This window comes from Macaca fascicularis, chromosome 2 (assembly GCF_037993035.2).
Source record: "Macaca fascicularis isolate 582-1 chromosome 2, T2T-MFA8v1.1".
In the NCBI taxonomy this organism is placed as follows: Eukaryota; Metazoa; Chordata; class Mammalia; order Primates; family Cercopithecidae; genus Macaca; species Macaca fascicularis.
The window spans coordinates 184,878,377-184,896,230 of NC_088376.1; the positions used below are offsets into that span (position 1 = coordinate 184,878,377).

Below are 17,854 nucleotides of genomic sequence, written 5' to 3' on the forward strand. Positions count from 1 at the left end.
CATGGATTATCAAATGTAATTTTGAGCAAGTTATTTAATTTTGATGTGTCTGTTTCCTTATATTAAAAAGCTAGGCCAATATAGTGGTAGAAATATTAAAGTCATATACAAGAAACACGTGGTTTAGATATTTTCTGGACCAAAGTGAATACAAACACATAGGGGGCAGTACTCACATAGTTTAAAGCCATGTGTGTTGCCTGGAGCTTTACGACAGTAGCATTATAAAATAAAGCTTTAAAACAAGCATACAGATATTAATCATTTTATAAGTTCTTCAGTGTTTATAGACTGAAGGTAATTCCAATCAGACTGATTTTTCTTCTAATGCCTTTTGAAAATTTGAGCACGGACCCGTAAGCTTATGGAAGTTGAGTGCCAGTAGGGATATCACAGTACATCTGGTGCAATCTTACTTTATAAATGAGGAAAGTGAATGTTAGCAAAAAGAGTTTTCCAAATTCATATACCTGGCCCCTCCAGAGTTAGATCTAATAACCATAAAAAGTACATTTACACACTACCATTTTTAGATTGTTTTTTGCACCCAGCATCATTGTGACTGGAGGTGGGAGTAGGACAGGGAGGAACTTTGGCAGCCTGATGCCCAGGCTGGACAGGTGCAGAGCCACAGTGAGGTGGCTAAAAACCAAAAGCTCTACAGGAAGAAGAGCCTAAGAGACCACAGAAGTGGAAGCCAAACTTGGCTCTAAAAGAGTCTTTTAACAAAGCAACCCAGAGGGTTTGAGCATCAAGCACCTCTTCCGAAATGTAACTTATTTTATAAGGCTCATGGACAAGTCTGTTTCTGGATTTATGACCAAGACATGAAGGGAATTCTCTCCTTTCTCCTGTCTCCTTGGCATCTTGTTCCCCAGATCCAGAAGAGGAGCGCTAGTCCATTGATTCAGAAATCTGGAGGCTTCTAAAGTCTTTTCCCGGCAGATCTTGAGAGCTGCCATCTACAGCATTGTTTTCATGAGAAAATTAATTACAGAAACAAAATAACTGACTTAAATGAACCTCTGGTGGGAACTGGATAGCAGTCTGCATCCTGTTCTCCGGAAGAACTTTTCCAAAACAAACAAACAAACAAACAAACAAACCCAGAAACAATACATTTAGGAAGGCCACATATTCTAGAAGCCTCCCAGGCAAGGTTGCAGACCATTCTCCACTCCCATCCCACCCCACCCTTACTTCCTCACCTCCTCTTCCTCCTCTCAGGCAAGGTTGCAAGCCATTCTCCACTCCCATCCCATCCCACCCCACCCTTACTTCCTCACCTCCCTCCCTCCCTCCCTCCCTTCCTTCCTTTCTTCCTTCTGACAGAATTTTGCTCTTGTCACCCAAGCACAAACTAAGTTTCTTTCTCTTTTTCTTTTCTGAAACAGAGTTTTGCTCTTGTTGCCCAGGCTGGAGTGCAGTGGCGCAATCTCAGCTCACTGCAACCCCCACCTCCCTGGTTCAAGCAATTCTCCTGCCTCAGCCTCCTGAGTAGCTGGGATTACAGGCGGGCACCACCACGCCTGGATGATGTTTTTGTATTTATGTTAGAGACAGGTTTTCACCATGTTGGCCAGGGTGGTCTTGAACTCCTGACCTCAGGTGATCCACCCACGTAGCCTCCCAAAGTGCTGGGATTACAGGCGTGAGCCACCACACCCGGCCTCTCCTCCTTTTCTTCACAGGCATGATAGGCACTGTTTAGGTCTGAAGATGGAACTATCATGACTTTTTTGCTTGCTATGCTAAGAAATCGGAATTATAATGAAAAAAATCAGAGAGAACATACTGATAGACTAATTTTGCCTTAGAGGAACTCCTACACAAGATGTATGATTTCCCCCCACAGAGTTGACTTCAATATGTACTTTTGTTCTGTTAGACATCCTAGGGCCATTTTATATGCTGAGAAAATGGTATTTTATGTTGACATTGTAACTTTTTTCTACAACAGTACTGTTTTTCCGACTGGTGGACGTATGAGAATTTACCTTTATCTGAATCCCAGGAACAGCAATATTATTCTATATTATCTTGAGTAGATACTCTGCAGTCAAAATAAAGAGCAAAGGACATTACCAATATCATATCAACTAGTGATTTTTGTTGTTGGCTATTTTTTTTTTTTTTTTCCTGTAAGGGCTAAATTTGATGTTACCCTTGAGTTTTTCCAACTGGAACCTGCCAAGAAACTTACTAGTTACACAAGTGTTAGTAAAACGTGAAAAAGACCAGCAGTTGACTGACTGATTTGGCTGTAATCTTGTTTCTGCATCTTCCTAGCTGTGTGACCTTGTGCAAGTTAGTTAACCTCTCCTGACTCAGTTTCCTCAACTGTAAAATGGAGGTAATTGCAAGGTTGTGGTGAGGATGAAGTGAGGAGTATTTGAAACGCCCAGCGTGGTGCCTTACAGCCAGGAAGAACTCAATTCAAGACTTGCTATTATTGTTAGTTTTAGACAAATGTTAGACAAGGGTGTACTTTGTTCCCATCTGCTCATGTGCCACTTGACCATTAGAAGCAGCCACTGGTCTCAGTTACCTTGACAGAGTGAAATATCGACTTCCTCTGGGTCCTCTGGCTGTCTACAGAGCAAAGAAAGGCACAGGCCCGCCACTCATTTCCCTGCCCACTCATTTGTGCCTCCCGACCGGATCCAAATGTTCCAAAGCAGGGAGTGTTAGGCCGAAAGGACTCAAATAACTGCAATTCTTCTTTGTTTCTATAGCCATAGTCGCAAAGAATTTCCACTATCTTTTAAAACCAGGATTGATTCTCTCTCCCGGAGCGAGATGATTAAATGACACTCGGCTTGTACAAATCAGCATTGTGTAGCCCATAAGAAAGCCATGGGAGAATCCGAACCACCAACTCCCTAAACTTGCACAGCTGGTATTCCCTCTTCAGGCCTGTTTCTCTATTCATAAAAGGAGCGGGGTTGCAGCAAAACGCTCCCCCAAACCCCTCCTCCCGCCCCAAGTTAAAAGAAAAAAAAAGAGAGTCGGGTGGGTGGCTCACACCTATAATGTAGCACTTTGGGAGGCCGAGGCAGGAGGATCGCCTGAGCCCGGGAGGTGGAGGTTGCAGTGAGTCAAGAGCGCACTACTGCACTCTAGCCTGGGGAGAGTGAGACCTTGTCTCACATACCAAAAAAAAAAAAAAAAAAAAAAAAAAAAAAAAAAAAGAGAAAAAAAAAGTCCATTTATCATTTATCTCCTTCCTTATGGACTAAAGAAACGCCCGGGCGTGAACACGGAACACCGCGGGGTAGCCAGGCCCCGGGGCTCCCACCACTGGCTGGCCGGCGTGGCGGGGCGGGGGCTGGAGCACCGCCCGGAGCGTGCCCACGCCGCCCCGCCTCCAGCCGCCGCGCCGTCGCGCAGTGGGCTCGCGGCCGCGCGCAACAGGCCGTGCCGGGTGAGTGGGGCGCTCTCGCTGGCAGCCCAGCGCCGGGGCACGCCTGGTCGTGCCGGATCCCGCGGGGCGCGCGCTGCTGCTTTAGGCACCTGGGCCCGGGTGCGGGTGTGGGAGACCTGCCGGTCGGCGGGAAGCCTCGGTGGCAGGCTTTATGGTTGCCGGACCTGGGACGCGCGCCCAGGCGCCCCACCTCCCCGGAGACCGAGGCAGGGTGGGTGCAGCCCGGATCTAGGGGTATGGTCGCGGAAGCCTTGGGCACAGAGAGTCGCACAAGTGCCCTGCTAATGGTCGCGACCCGGGTTACGAGCGCGCAGAAAGTTTGGAGGTTTGGCAAGGAGGGTGGTGCCGGCTTCCGCCCGCTGGTGGCAGAACTGCCTGTGTGAGCGCGGCCTCCACGTGGGCTGCGCCGCCAGGCGTCAGGTCGGGCCTAAGAGACACGCTCTATAGCTGGGAAACCTGAAGTTCAGGTGTGTGGGGAGAAGGGCAGCTGCATTACATCATAGGCTTCCAATTCATTTACCAGCAAATAATTCCACAGCGATTGGCCGACAGCTGGGTTGTCCAACAGGTTACTGAGACCAGGTTATTCACTGTTTTCAGGAAGGATAGACTGGGAGGAAGAGGATCTGATTTTACCACTTGTTAGCTGTAAATCTGGTGTCTCGGGTTTCATATCACTAGGCTCATCTTTGAGCGGAGGAACCTGATTGACCCAGCTTCTTCTGCTGGTGCTGGTTTTTGCCTCCAGGACATCAAGCTTTGTAACATCAAGGTCACCAAAATACATTGAGGTATAGTCCGTTTCCTCTCTAAAATCAAACTAAAAAATAGCTACTGATCACCCCTTTAGGTCAATAGGAGAACCAGTTTTCCCTCTGGATTGATTAACATGTCTCTGAGCCAAAAATAAATGTTTTAGGTCTGGGCAACCTTGTTACAAACAATATATAATTTCTGACAGCCGTGTGTGTTTAACTGAGCTGCGTTTGACTGTTGTCCTCCATTAGTGGACCGAAAATTCATCTAGAGAGCGTATTATGTTGATGCAGATTTCTGGGCCGCAGCCGTCAGAAGTGGCAATCCAGTGGGCTTGATAAGGGACCCAGAAATTTGCATGCTAACAACCTTGCTGGTAACTCTGAACTATATTCGGTAAAACAGTGCCCAGGGGATGTGGAAACTTATACTTCCCTCCCCCGCTTTAGTAGTAACTACTGATGTCTAAAGTGCCTTTTAGCTTTTACGATACTGTTGAATCCTGAAGTGACAGCTGCCATCGGAAAAATAATCCCCTCTGCACAAACCATCTGTTTTTTCCGTAACTGTTTTGTGTAAGGCCTTTGTGATTTGTCTCCAAAATTGTATACAGACAAAAGATGAAAACGTGAAAAATTCAGCAAACATTTCTTGAGGACCTCCTATGTACCACACTTTGCTTGTTTCTGGGGATATACAAATCCTTTCCTTCAAGAGCTTCCTCACGTCTTCATGTCCTCAAATATGGGAAAGGAGTTTACGGTACCTTTAAAATATAGTGACTCTCTATCTGTTACCTAGAGTATGGTTGTCAACATTGATTTTCTTATAGGGTTTATCTGTGGGGTAGTCACCAAAGTATGAACCGTAAATCTTTTAGTCTTTTTACATTTAATGCTTACAGTCAACTCAAATGGAAAACCATTGCTCTTCAAAAACTTTTCTGTGATTTTATAGAAATATTTACTCCTATTGGGGTGGTCTCTGAGGCTTATGGGCAAGATTGTGTTGGCTGTACTATTCTAGACAAAGCATTGTCTTCTTTAATTACCATAGTATTGGATTCTAAGATAATGTGTTTTACTTTTTGCTGTTCCCGAAATTGTGATACGTACCTTAAGACTTTCATATGTTTAATGTGGTAGGATGCTTCATCTATTCTCCCCTCTGCTCTAGAAAGCTGTTAAAAGGAATGGTTGTCTTACAGTATGAGTAGTGTGAGAATCAGAGAAATAGTGTATTTGCCCAGAAACCTCTAAGCTTAGGCTCCAATTAACTGAGCCTCAAATCATTTCAACATGAACATAGAGAAACAAATGATGTAACTTTTGCAGTATGGGTAGTGAAATGTATATTCTAAGGAAAGCATTTGTTACACAGTATTGGGGTATATTTTGTTAGTGATTGTAGATGGGAAAGATTCTTTGAAGTGATTTTTTTCGGCATAAGTGTTTTGCATTCTTGTTTAGCCACACTTTCTGGTGAATGTGCTTATACTGTATTCATATATTATGCTTAAAGAAAACAAGCTTTTCGTTTGCATCTTCCTGCTGCTCTCTCCCCTTAAATTTTAAACGGAACAATTGTGAGCGATAAGAGATGTGTGGCTGAATATAAAATTACTGTATAGGGTGCCTTTAGTAATACAAACCTAATAAGCCCATCTAGGTTTTTAAAAATTAAACGTGAGCAATGTGTGTGGTCCCCAAGACCATTCTTAGTTCAGCAATTTGCTAGGAGGACTTGGCTGATTTATTACAGGGAAAGGATGCCAAGCACAGTCAGCAAAGGGAAGAGGCACATGGGTGAAGTTCTGGGGAGACCAAGTACAAGACTCCAAGGGTCTTCGAGCGGCCACACCGGCTGCGCTCAGTTGCTGCAGCAGCTAGTTGTGTCAACACTTGTGAAATGTTGCCAACCAGAGAAGCTTGTTAGAGACGCGGTGCCCAGGGCTTTTACTGGGGGCTGGTCACTTAGGCCACCCCTGCCTGGCACATACCAACATTTCCAGACTCCTAGAGGAAAGCAGGTGTTGGTATAAACCATGATTGTACGTTTTAGGCATGGTGAACCACTCCTATCAGTTAATGGTGGTGGAAACTCTCCCAAAATCTTAAGTTCTCAGACGTCGGCCACAAGCTGCAGTTTCAAAGGATAGCAGTCAGGCCTGCTATGGAACCTCTTCTGCATAAGCAGTACCCCTTGCCGAATCCATTTTTGTATCTCTTTATTTCTACATCACTGGAGAGTTCCATGTACTAGCTATGCTGTGCCTTCCCGAAGCCTTAGTTCTTTCCTTGAGAATTCTAGCTAGTCTGTTTCACTGAAAGGAAACATTTTCAGAAAATGTGTCTTACTGACCACATATCCTAAACACTAAAGTTTATTTTTTTTCCCCTAAGCTTAAAGCTTTACCCCTCTTCTGTAGGATTTTAGTATCCATTTGTATTCGTTTTCCACCATGTCCTGCGTTTCCTTATCAAAAGCACTTGGCCTTTTGAAGGAACTGAGCTGTTTAGAGGGTTTTATATTTTGACATTTCCTTTCTTAATCTGTTCAGTTTACATCTGGGTTTCATTCTAAAGGTTCTTTCATAAGTCGCAACACATCACACAGTATGCAACACATCGTTCCAGGATGCTTACTTCCCAAGCGAAAACATTAATTCCACTTAGTCTACAGTGTAGCTGAAATACTGCTTAGTTCTAATGACAAAAGAGCAGAGAGCAGTATTCTTGCAATTCTGATAACTCACCAAAGTAGGAAACTCTACCATGTATAAATAACAAGTCTCTGAGAAATTTTGCTTTTTATAAGCACAGTGGTTCTTAACCTTGTCGGGAGATGGGAATCCTTTAAGAATCTGCTGAAAGCAATGGAGTCTCTTCCCAGGGGGAAAGGACTTTAAGATAGAATTTTGCAGTCTCAGGAAATTTAAATAATTTGAATTACAGTTCTTGGAAACAGATGAGGGAGACCTAGCCTTTAAGTATCAATAGTTGTGGTTTGGAGGCAGTTCTGAAGGAGCTTTGCAAGGCTTGGCTGAGTGGCTTCTGCTACTCAGCAGTGTCAGCAGCAGAAGCATCACCTGGGAGCCTGTTGGAACTGTAGAATCTCAGGCTCCACCTGGAGCTAGTGAATCATCTCCTGCATTTTGTTGAGATGCTCAGGTGATCTGTGTGCACATTAAAGTTGGAGAAGTGCTGTGTTAGGGGTTAATGATATTGGTATTATTTAACATCTTCAGTTAAAAAGTTATAGTTTTTTCAAGACTTTAGATGTAACTACTTTTAACGTTCACTTTTCAGCCTTTAGGGGCTTTATTTGTTTCTTTAAATGAAGAGTTTTTGATAAAAGTGGCAGTTTTCAGGAATAAGCTCAGAGTTGGAAGTGAGGAGGTTCAGGTGGTTAGTGGAGACAGGAGAAGGCAGTGGCCTGCTCCAGCCACCAGGAGACACTGTGGGTCCAGGGTGCATTGATTGGCCTGCGCAACAGTTGGGGTGGTGCTGCGGTGAGGAGCACCTGGAAGTGGGCGGCTGTTAATTGTTCTCTAGTCGAATGTTTGTAACTCAGAGTACATCTAATTAGATGTGGGCCCTGATGCTGATGGGAGCCAAATCCAAGATATTTGACTTTGCTGTGTCAAGGACCACAGGCTGAACCTATGAGTAGGAACTGCTGAGACAGTTGAATAGGTTTATTTGGGATAATTATACTGCCTAATAAATAATACCATGACATAGTGCTTGTGTAAAAGAAAAACACGTTCTTCTTTAGATGAATATGTCATCTGAGTGGTGGTTGAGGCTGAATCATATCTTAGAAGAAACGACATTGGCTTAAGGCTGTCTCCTCTCCTGGGGGAAGTAGCTTTGACCTATGAGAGTTCTCATGAAGGTGTAATGGTCGTTCAGTTGCGTGTGTACGATCCACTAACACCAATCCTGGCACCTAACCATGTGTGTTTTGTTCTTTTGGTAGGTTTGCCTTTCTTTATTGCTTTGTCTTGAAGACAGAACGATGCCAAAGAAAGCAAAGCCTGCAGGGAGTGGGAAGGAAGAGGGGCCGGTTCCCTGTAAGCAGATGAAGGTAGAAGCAGCTGGGGGGCCTTCAGCTTTAAACTTTGACAGTCCCAGTAGTCTCTTTGAAAGTTTAATCTCGCCCATCAAGACAGAGACTTTTTTCAAGGAATTCTGGGAGCAGAAGCCCCTTCTCATTCGTAGAGATGACCCCGCACTGGCCACATACTATGGGTCCCTGTTCAAGCTGACAGATCTGAAGAGCCTGTGCAGCCGGGGAATGTACTATGGAAGAGACGTGAACGTCTGCCGGTGTGTCAGTGGGAAGAAGAAGGTTTTAAATAAAGATGGCAAAGCACACTTTCTTCAGCTGAGAAAAGATTTGGATCAGAAAAGGGCAACGATTCAGTTTCACCAACCTCAGAGATTTAAGGTAACCAGTTTCCTCATTGCAGAATCCTCATACATTTTAAAGTACTCACATTTGGCCACATAACAGCTCAAGGGTGAATACCTAGTTTGATGATGGTTAGCTTCCTGCCAGTTTGAGAAGGGGTAGCACCTCTTTGGTCTAAATGCATTCTAACTAGGGTTAAGATTATGTGTTAGGTTTTGGCTAAACTGTTAGAAACTCCAGCAACTCAGGGCAGACATTGTTGGGTATCATCGAGCTGCAAAAACTATACTGCAAGTTTGTAAAGTCATTAAAGTGGCAGTACAACTGCAGGAGTATGTCCTGTGAGCCAGTTTATGTTTTTCTGTATGATAGACATTTCTATTTGGTTTGTCACATCGCCGTAATTTAAGGCATGATAGCATCAAGGTGATCATTTTTTCCCGAAGTTGCCTCCCTTTACTGCCTGCGTCTAAATAGAGGCTTCAGAGCTATGACCAGATCACATGCTAGATGCAAGTTCGATAAAGAGACTCCACCCTTAATGACACCCGAATGGGTGACATTGAGGTACAGGGTCCTGGAACTGCTTCTGGTAAGGCTTCATAGATGGAGGAAATCTTTGCTTTGCAAATGCAGAGGACTGGCAAATTTTTAACTTTTTTTCTATATCAGGGATTGACGTTTGGGAAATAATTTGCCTCCTCTATGCTCGGTTTCTACATTTATAAAATGCAGATTTAGTATGAGCTAACTTGTTTTCCTCAAGGTTTGAGATCTGTATCTCATCTCATGACAGATGGCCCAGAACAGGTGAGGGGCTGTCTGGATTTTAGATAAACTTTTATCCCCATTCAGAAACCCCCTTCTGTGACCCTCCGTTAAGTCAAAATGGCAACATGGGAGGAGAAAGAGCGGGGTTTGTGAGGTTCCATATTGAGAGCAATGAATTCTGGCTTTATTGATGGTTTCTGAGGCTCTGTTGTCAGTTACCAATAGTGTTTCCAGTGATTTAACTTGAGGTGGCTTGTTACATCCCACTGGCCTTCATCTGGTGAATACCCCTCTCTTTCTTTCTTGTCTAAAAGATCTTGAACCTATTCATACTCTGTATGAAGTATGAGTACTCTTAGATTCAAGACAAGTCCTGATTCCAGCTATTCCATCTCAAGCAATCATACGAAGTTGAAATGTCCCTGAAATGCTAACCTTGTGGCCTAGGCACTCAAAAAGAATTTACAAATCATTTGTCAGACCAAGTTATGATTTGAATTCAGAAAATATGGACACCATCAATAAAATGCCTCTCGCTGAGCTAGTCCTTGACTAGAAGTAGCGCTTTTAAGAGTGGTGTTTAGAAACCTGAAAACTCTATAAACCTAAATGAATTCAGTGAATTTGATTGCGTGTACTTCGGTCATAGACCAGCAGAGAGGTGATGTTTGGCATATGTGTGGTATCCACTGTGGCTGTCATTTCTCTACTTTAGAATCATCTCCCCCGAGGACTTTTCTCTGCTCATCCACTAAAGCCCTGCACATTCCTCGTCTGGGATTCCAGTGTCCAACAACCTGTTTCTTTTGCCTTGTTGACTAGGCTCTGGCTAAGTTTCTTAAAGCAGGAAAGATGAGCTTTCTCAGCCCAAATTCAGCCCTCAGGCCAGACTAGGATGTGCCTTTTTTTTTTTTTTTTTTTCAGGCTGAGTCTCGCTCTGTTGCCCAGGCTGGAGTGCAGTGGCATGATCTCGGCTCACTGCAAGCTCCGCCTCCCAGGTTCAAGTGATCCTTCTGCCTCAGCCCACCTAGTAGCTGGGATTACAGGCACACACCACCATGCCCGGCTAATTTTTGTGTTTTTAGTAGAGACAGGGTTTCACCATGTTGGCCAGGCTGGTCTTGAACTTCTGCCCTCAGGTGATCCACCCACCTCAGCCTCCCAAAGTGCTGGGATTACAGGCATGAGCTACTGTGCTGCGCCTTTTTTTTTTTCAATCTCTTTCTACCACCCATACTGGAGAGACCTGTAAGCCATAGGAGCTCACTCTCTTCCACTAGAGTCTGGATTCTAAGTACTATATTATGAGGTGGTTTGGCATTGTGTGTGTTTCTTTAGTAATGGGCTTATTAACATCAGAATAGAGGAAGTCTAGAAGCAGTTTATCCCTGGCCAGGTTGAGAGACTGTTAGAGTGAACATGCCACCCTTTGTTTATTGGGTCTCAGACTGTGCACAGCTTATTAGTATAGTTAGTTTAAAAATGAGTAAGGGGGCAACCAGGGAGCCATAATAAGTTGTTTGCACTTGCTTTCGGTAATCCATATATTAAAAGTCCTGGTGAGAGGAATTATCACAATTATTTGCATTTTGCTTAGCAGACTAGAGTTTACCAAGTAATTTCATATATTTAAACTTTTGAACTTTCTAACAGGCATTTGAAATAGGGCAGCTTTTGTTCCATTTTCTTTTTTTCTCTTTCTCTTTTTTTTTTTTTGAGACAGAGTCTTGCCCTGTCACCCAGGCTGGAGTGCAGTGGCGCAATCTCGGCTCATTGCAATCTCCGCCTCCTGGGTTCAAGCAATTCTCCTGCCTCAGCCTTCTGAGTGGCTGGGATTACAGGTGCATGCCACCACACCTGGCTGGTTTTTTTTTTTTTTTTTTTTTTTTAGTAGAGATGGGGTTTCAGCATGTTGGCCAGGCTGGCCTCGAACTGCTGACCTTGTGATCCACCTGCCTTGGCCTCCCAAAATGCTGGGATTATAGGCATGAGCCACTGCACCTGGCTGTGGACTCCATTTTCTGTGTGAAAAAACGAGTTCACAGATGTGACCTTTCCATAGCTATTCCAAGCTGATAAGGGTTTCTGACTTCAAATTTAAGGCATTTTCCTACCATACTTTGAAAGATGTAAATTGAAATTTAGTGGGGCTTTTTGTATGTTTGCTTTTGCCTTTCTTTAGGCATATACGCGGACTTCTATTTTAGCCATGGCCTTGAGTTTGGATTCTGAGGGGTAGGTCAGTGGAGAGAGGAGGTCACAGCCAGCCAAGAGAGAGACTTCCGGCTTCTCCCTTTCATTGTTCTAGTTCCTCCTTGGACTCGCCGGATATCGAGTCCTGTGGTAAAGGAGAAGACAGGTTTCAGGAGCCTTGTTTGTGCTTGAGTCAATGTTAGTAAAGCAATATCGCTTGTATACTGCTTTGCAATTTAAATAGGATTTGTGATAAGTTGTTTTATGCTGTTCACCACAGTGTTTGAGTGGGACTGGTAATATCGTTATCTTAAAGATAAACAACTGAAGTCACCTTGCTTGTAATTATAACTTGAACCGAGGTGGTTTGGCTCCAGATCTCTTCTAGTAGGCCACGGTTGGCAGATTCAGGGGCTAAAGGTCCTGGTGAAATAGAAAAATGGTGCCATTGATAGCATTTTCAGTAACCTTTAAGAAGAAAAGAGACATATTCATCAGTTACAGACCCTGAGAGTTGGGTTGGGAACCATACAATCACCTACACAGTTCTGAAAGACCTCTCATGCCGTCAGAGAGAGAGAGAGAGAGAGAAAAGCCCTGGTTTTCTAGTGGTTCCAGTTACTATATAAAAATAATTGCAGAACCAGGTCCTGTTGGCCTTTCCCTGAAATAAATTAGGCCCTTTTGGAGCTCTGTTAACTCTTTGGAGCTATTCAGATGATATTAAATTATTTTTTCTGTGTTAAGTAGAAACTCTGAGATCTATAAATAGAGAGGCCCAGTGGTCTGTATAAAGATGTCCTTGGCTAAGTCCATGGCTCATATCTGTAATCCTAGCACTTTGGGAGGCCAGAGTAGGAGGATAACTTGAATCCAAGAGTTTGATACCAGTCTGGGCAGCAAAGTGAGACCATCATCTCTACAAAAAGAAAAAAAAAAAAAGAAAAAAATTAGCCGGGCAAAGTGGCATGCACCTGCAGTCCCAGCTACTTGGGAGGCTGAGATGTGAGGATCATTTAAGTCTGGGATGTCGAGGCTGCAGTGAACTGTGATTGTGAGCACACCACTGCACTTCAGCCTGGGTGACAGAGCAGACTGTGTCTTAAAAAAGTCTTTTTTCGTATTGACCCAGTTCTTCCCAGTGGATGTTTTTAATACAGTGGATTCTTTTTCACTCCTGTGGTAGAAGGGACTCCCAAGCTGTGGTCATTGGTTTGCTCAGCAAATATTCAAATATGTTGTCATGCAGTCTGTGTGCCAGGCACCGTACATTCATATGTTTAAAACTTTAGTCTCTTTAGTGTCCTGTGTGATTTGTCTTTTCTTAAATTATCTGAAGGGTATGGACTCTGGAGCCATGCTGCCTGAATTTGAATCCTGGCTCCATCGTTTACTAGTTGCATGTTCTCATGCCTCAGTTTCCTTGTCTGTAAACTGAAGATAATGATAGTACCCTCTCTAAACTGAAAGTAATGGTAGTACTGTCTTTATGAGGCAGGGTTATTGTGAGGGTTGCATAATTAATATGTGTAAAGCACTTGGAGACAGTGCCTGGCACATAGGAAGTGCTAATATCTACATGGCCTAATTGCCCCCTCCTCTGTTCTCGTCAGCCTTGGTAAAATCAGACTTCTTTCTCTCTCATGGGAATATATGGCCCATCGCTAGGCCCCTCAGTCTGATGTCTGCTCTAAAGAGTTGATAGTAGAGAGAGGGAACATTACCCAGCCTGTTATTCCTTCTCTGTCTGTACCTTCTTCCTATGTGATCATTTCTGTTCCCATTGCTTTAAATATCTGGTTTGTGTAGGCAATTCCCAAGTGTAAATCTACAGTCCTTCGTTTCTCCCAGAACTTCAGACCGACTTAAAGCATCTCCATGTGGGGGGTCTTAGCATCCCAAACTTAACATTCCTAATCTAAAACTCTTTTTTTTTTTTGTCCTGAGAACTTGTTTTTTTGTAAGTTTTTTGCATCTCATTACATGGAAAGGGGAACTGATTGCCCACGTCAAAAACCCAGGAGTATTTTTTTTAACTCCTCCCCTCTACATTGAGTCTGTCAGCAAGTCCTGTCTGTCCTGCTTCTAGAGTGCATCCCACTCTTCTATTTCCCTCCATGCCTTTCTTACCACCCCAGTCACTTCCCGCGTGAGCTGCTGCCTGAGAAGCTTCCTCACTAGTCTCTCTGACTTCCACTCTTTTCTACAGTGCATTCTTCACACAGTAACCAGGGTGAGCTTTCAAAAATGTAAATTGGATTGTGTCCTTCCTTGCTTAAAAGCCTTCCGGACTCCCAGTTGCCCACCTTGTCAGTCTCCCCTTTATCTGTTCACATCTGTTGCATGGTGTTTCTGCACTGGAATGGAAGATTTTTGAGGCCATGGGTATTGGCTGTATCATTGCATAATTCCCAGTGTCTGGTATATAATAGTTGCGCAGTAAAGACTTCCTAAGTGAACAAGAGCATGCTCTTACTCTTATTTCTAATACATTTTTCACCGCCCCCACCCCCGGACCCTTTTTTTTTCCTCTTTTGTAAAGGATGAGCTTTGGAGGATCCAGGAGAAGCTGGAATGTTACTTTGGCTCCTTGGTTGGCTCGAATGTGTACATAACTCCCGCAGGATCTCAGGGCCTACCGCCCCATTATGATGATGTCGAGGTAAGAGAGGGAGAAAATTGCTCCATGCTGGGAAGAACGAGTTGTTGAGAGCCTGGTTTAGTAGAGTTGTCAGGGTGAGTTCACATTATTCTCTAAGGCTCTTAGGTCTGTATTCACTCTTTCTGTGCAGTGTCTGGAGATATTGATTTCATCAAAATGTTGGGCCAAAGTAAATCCCACTAAACTGGTTTCCCATTCTGTCTCAAAGGAAGAGATTGTTTCCAACCTTACCAATTTAAAGAGCCACACATTCCTTTGAAACAAGTATTTATTGAATTTATCTACAGAAAGGTGTGCTTGGCTTTTCCTTTAATTTCACAAAGTACGGTCTTTAATAAGGTGAGGTCACAATCCTTCATCTGCTTTCATTTTTTCTTTTTCAGTAGCTGCCAAAAATATGTATATATTTTCCATTTGTGAAAATCTTGGGGCAGCTTGAATGAGGGTCATGGTTTCACTTAAGTATTGGCATCTTGACAAGTGTTGATTTCACTCTGACGTGGCTGCCAAACAAATTTAACTCTTTGGCTTATGTATTCCATAGTTTTATTTTTGTCCTCATATAAGGTGTAAACACAGAGTTATTAGTAAAACGTCCTCTTTTTCTCCTGTGGTAGCAATTTGACATCAATACATTTTCCCAAAATGTTATTTTTAAGGTTTTTAATAGAATATTAAAATATCTTTGACTGATTAAAGAATAAAAAATGCTAACTTTTCCTGTCTGCCCAGGCCCTTTCAACATTCAGGATTTAGACCTTCAGTAATATCTGAAGCTTGGCTTTTCCATCAGAGATTATGGGCTTTCAGCTGTCTGATAGAAGATTTAAAGGAATGAGATAGTGGAATATAAAGAACTCAGCGAGGCTCTAAGAAAGTGAAAAGAATGAATATCAAGTGTCAGGATTCATGATTCCCTGTTTTTAAAAATAAAACCCAGTAGTGGCAACTTCCGTTTAGCTGTGGAATGACATGCATTTCTCATGTTTCATTTTTATTTTTTATCGGAAACTTGTACCGTTGACCCTTGAGCAGAGTGGGGGTTAGTGCTGCCAACACCTGGTGCAGTCCGAAATCCGCTTGTAACTTTTGACTCCCCCAAAATTTAACTACTAGTAGCCTACCATTGCCTAGATATCTTACTGATAGCATACATTGGTTAACACTTACTTTGTATGTTATATGTGTTGTATACTTTATTCTTCAATAAAGTAATCTGGAGAAAAGTTGTTAAGAAAATTGGAAGAAAGAGAAAATATATTTCTAGTACTGTATCAATACTGTGAGTTTACATCATTTGTTTACAAGCTAAATTGTCCATCTGAAACTGTGGGCAGCCACAGCTGCAGGCCTTAGTCTACAGTACACATCAAGCAATTCAACTTTTTCTTGTAATGTTACAACTTTTTTCTGCTTCTCAGGAGTACTTGGAGTAGTCATAGTGGCACTTCATATGGGTCCCATGGTATTATTCAAGGCTTAAGGTGTTGCACTCAACATGATGAAAAATACACAAGAACTGTTGAGAGATCACTTTTTACTGTGATACACAATTCACTGGAGAGAGGAACGGTTCATGTGGAGATAATTAGCATCACACTTGAGCTCATGGCAATAGCAACAGGAGGTAGTACAAAATTATTACAGTAGTACAATATGTACTAAAGTTAATTTTATTCAGCTATTCCATATTGCATCTTTAAGTTCGTTTACCTTTCTTGACTGCAAATGGTGACATGTATGGTCTGGAAGTATTTGTATGGGTAAGTTTTGATAAATTTTAACCTTTCGTAATAGATTTGTGAATATGTTATGGTAGTAGATGATAGACTAATATCTATATGTTTTTATATTGGATGCATTTATGAAATTCTTAATTCTTTTGATATTTTTCATGTTTTTCAAGTTGTTGCAAATCTCCCCCAAATTTTCCAATATATTTATTGAAAAAAATCAGCATATAAGCACACCTGCACGGTTCATCCCCATACCGTCAAGCCAGGTGCAGTGGCTCACGCCTGTAATCGCTTTGGGAGGCCAAGGCGGGAGGATTGTTTAAAGCCAGGAGTTCAAGACCAGCCTGGGGCAACAAAGCAACACCCCAAATTGTGACACTGCACTCCAGCCTGGCCAGCAGAGTGAGACTGTCTCTAACAGAAAAAAACAAAACAAACAAACAAAAAAACCTATGTTGTTAAAGGTTCACCTATATATTTGTCTAAACCCTTAGAGGGCTAATATTCTGGAAGCACTTTGTGTGTGACTTGTCAGGAAGCTCTCTGATGCTCCTGGGCCTTGTGGGTCTCTAGGTTTTCATCCTGCAGCTGGAGGGAGAGAAACACTGGCGCCTCTACCACCCCACTGTGCCCCTCGCACGAGAATACAGCGTGGAGGCCGAGGAAAGGATCGGCAGGCCGGTGCATGAGTTCATGCTGAAGGTATGTGATGACCATTGTGGGCACCTCATTGTTGGAGCCATTGTGGTTTTCTCTGTTGCTAAGACAAGTTCAGGCTCAAGGTTTAGAGTTCGTGTGCTGGTCCCCATGGGAATGTAGCCCTGGGTCTCAGGGCAGGGTGACTGTCATTGCCATCAGCCAGCACATGCAATTTCTGAAAGAGTCTTGGTGGTTTGCGCTTGGAGACTTGAGTTAAGGAAGTATTAAGTTCATTTCCCAAATAACCTGTCTTCATGTGCAGTTCAAGTTCAACAGGAAGAAAGAGAATTCAGTGAACCATTTACTGCTCTAAAGGAAAAATGGAAGCTCTGGCCTTGGTCAGCTTCTCCACATCTAAGACAGTGGTCAGCACAGGGCTGGAAGTTGCTTAGACAGAGGATAGCCAGGGATCCCTTAGTTTTTTTTTGTTGCTAAAATTCCGGTGTGACTCATTTTCATCCTGGTTTTATGGCACACTATCTCTGTAGCCCCTGCATACAGTTACCAGAACAGTAGTAATCAGGAAAGCTCTTGAGGATTCTTTCTCCGGGGATTCGGGTGGCTTGATCACGTGCAGGTTCCTTGGCATCTTACTGCTGAGAAAATCTGTCTTTGAGCAGTTAACATCGAAGGGAACTGAACGTAGCCAGTCCCTAGCAGGAGAGGTTGTTGAGGGAAAGAATGTTACGGGGATAGTGGTTCCATGATTCAACTTTATACTCTTTCTTAAAAACATGTAACTTAATTTCCTTTAGCATTAAAACAATAGTCATTTTAAACCATTCCAAAGATTCTGCCAACCTGACACATTTGCATATACTTATTGTTTTTCTTGTGTCTCGAAGTTATAATTAGTCTGTTTCTTACTCAGTGCCTTGTGTGTTTCTTGATTTCAAGATCCTTCCCTACCTCCCAGTAACGAAGGGAAACAATCTTGCTTTTTAGGATGGGTGCCTATATTATAGGATACTTCAATAAATAAACAACAGTAAAGGTAATCTTACTGGGTTTTTAATGCTTTCAGTCAGTGGTCATCAAACTGTAGCCCATGGGCCAGAAAATCTGGCCTACTGCCCGTTTTTGTAAAGAGTTTATTGGAACACAGCCACACCCATTCCTTAACGTACTGTGTTCACTCAGCACCAGCAGAGCGGACTAGTTGTCACAGAGATCACGTGGCCCACAAACCAAAAACAT

The 17,854-nt window shown here is 43.0% G+C and overlaps 1 protein-coding gene across 25 annotated transcripts in view; it reads left to right on the forward strand.

The window, feature by feature from the left end:
* Positions 1-3,388: 3,388 nt before the first annotated feature.
* The window catches only part of RIOX2 (ribosomal oxygenase 2), a 30,456-nt gene continuing 15,990 nt past the window's right edge, over positions 3,389-17,854 (forward strand). For 10 of the 25 annotated variants that reach the window (XR_012431746.1, XR_012431744.1, XR_012431748.1 and 7 more), the window contains exons 1-4: positions 3,389-3,635; positions 8,162-8,632; positions 14,103-14,222; positions 16,532-16,660. Coding sequence is in view for 12 of the 25 variants with exons in the window: in XM_005548358.5 (XP_005548415.2) it covers positions 3,576-3,635; positions 8,162-8,632; positions 14,103-14,222; positions 16,532-16,660 (780 nt within the window). In the remaining 13 variants the exon portion in view is untranslated. Of the gene's footprint in view, positions 3,892-4,105; positions 4,216-8,161; positions 8,633-14,102; positions 14,223-16,531; positions 16,661-17,854 lie in introns of all 25 variants that reach the window. The other 15 variants (XR_012431753.1, XR_012431756.1, XR_012431755.1 and 12 more) reach the window with 5 other exon arrangements.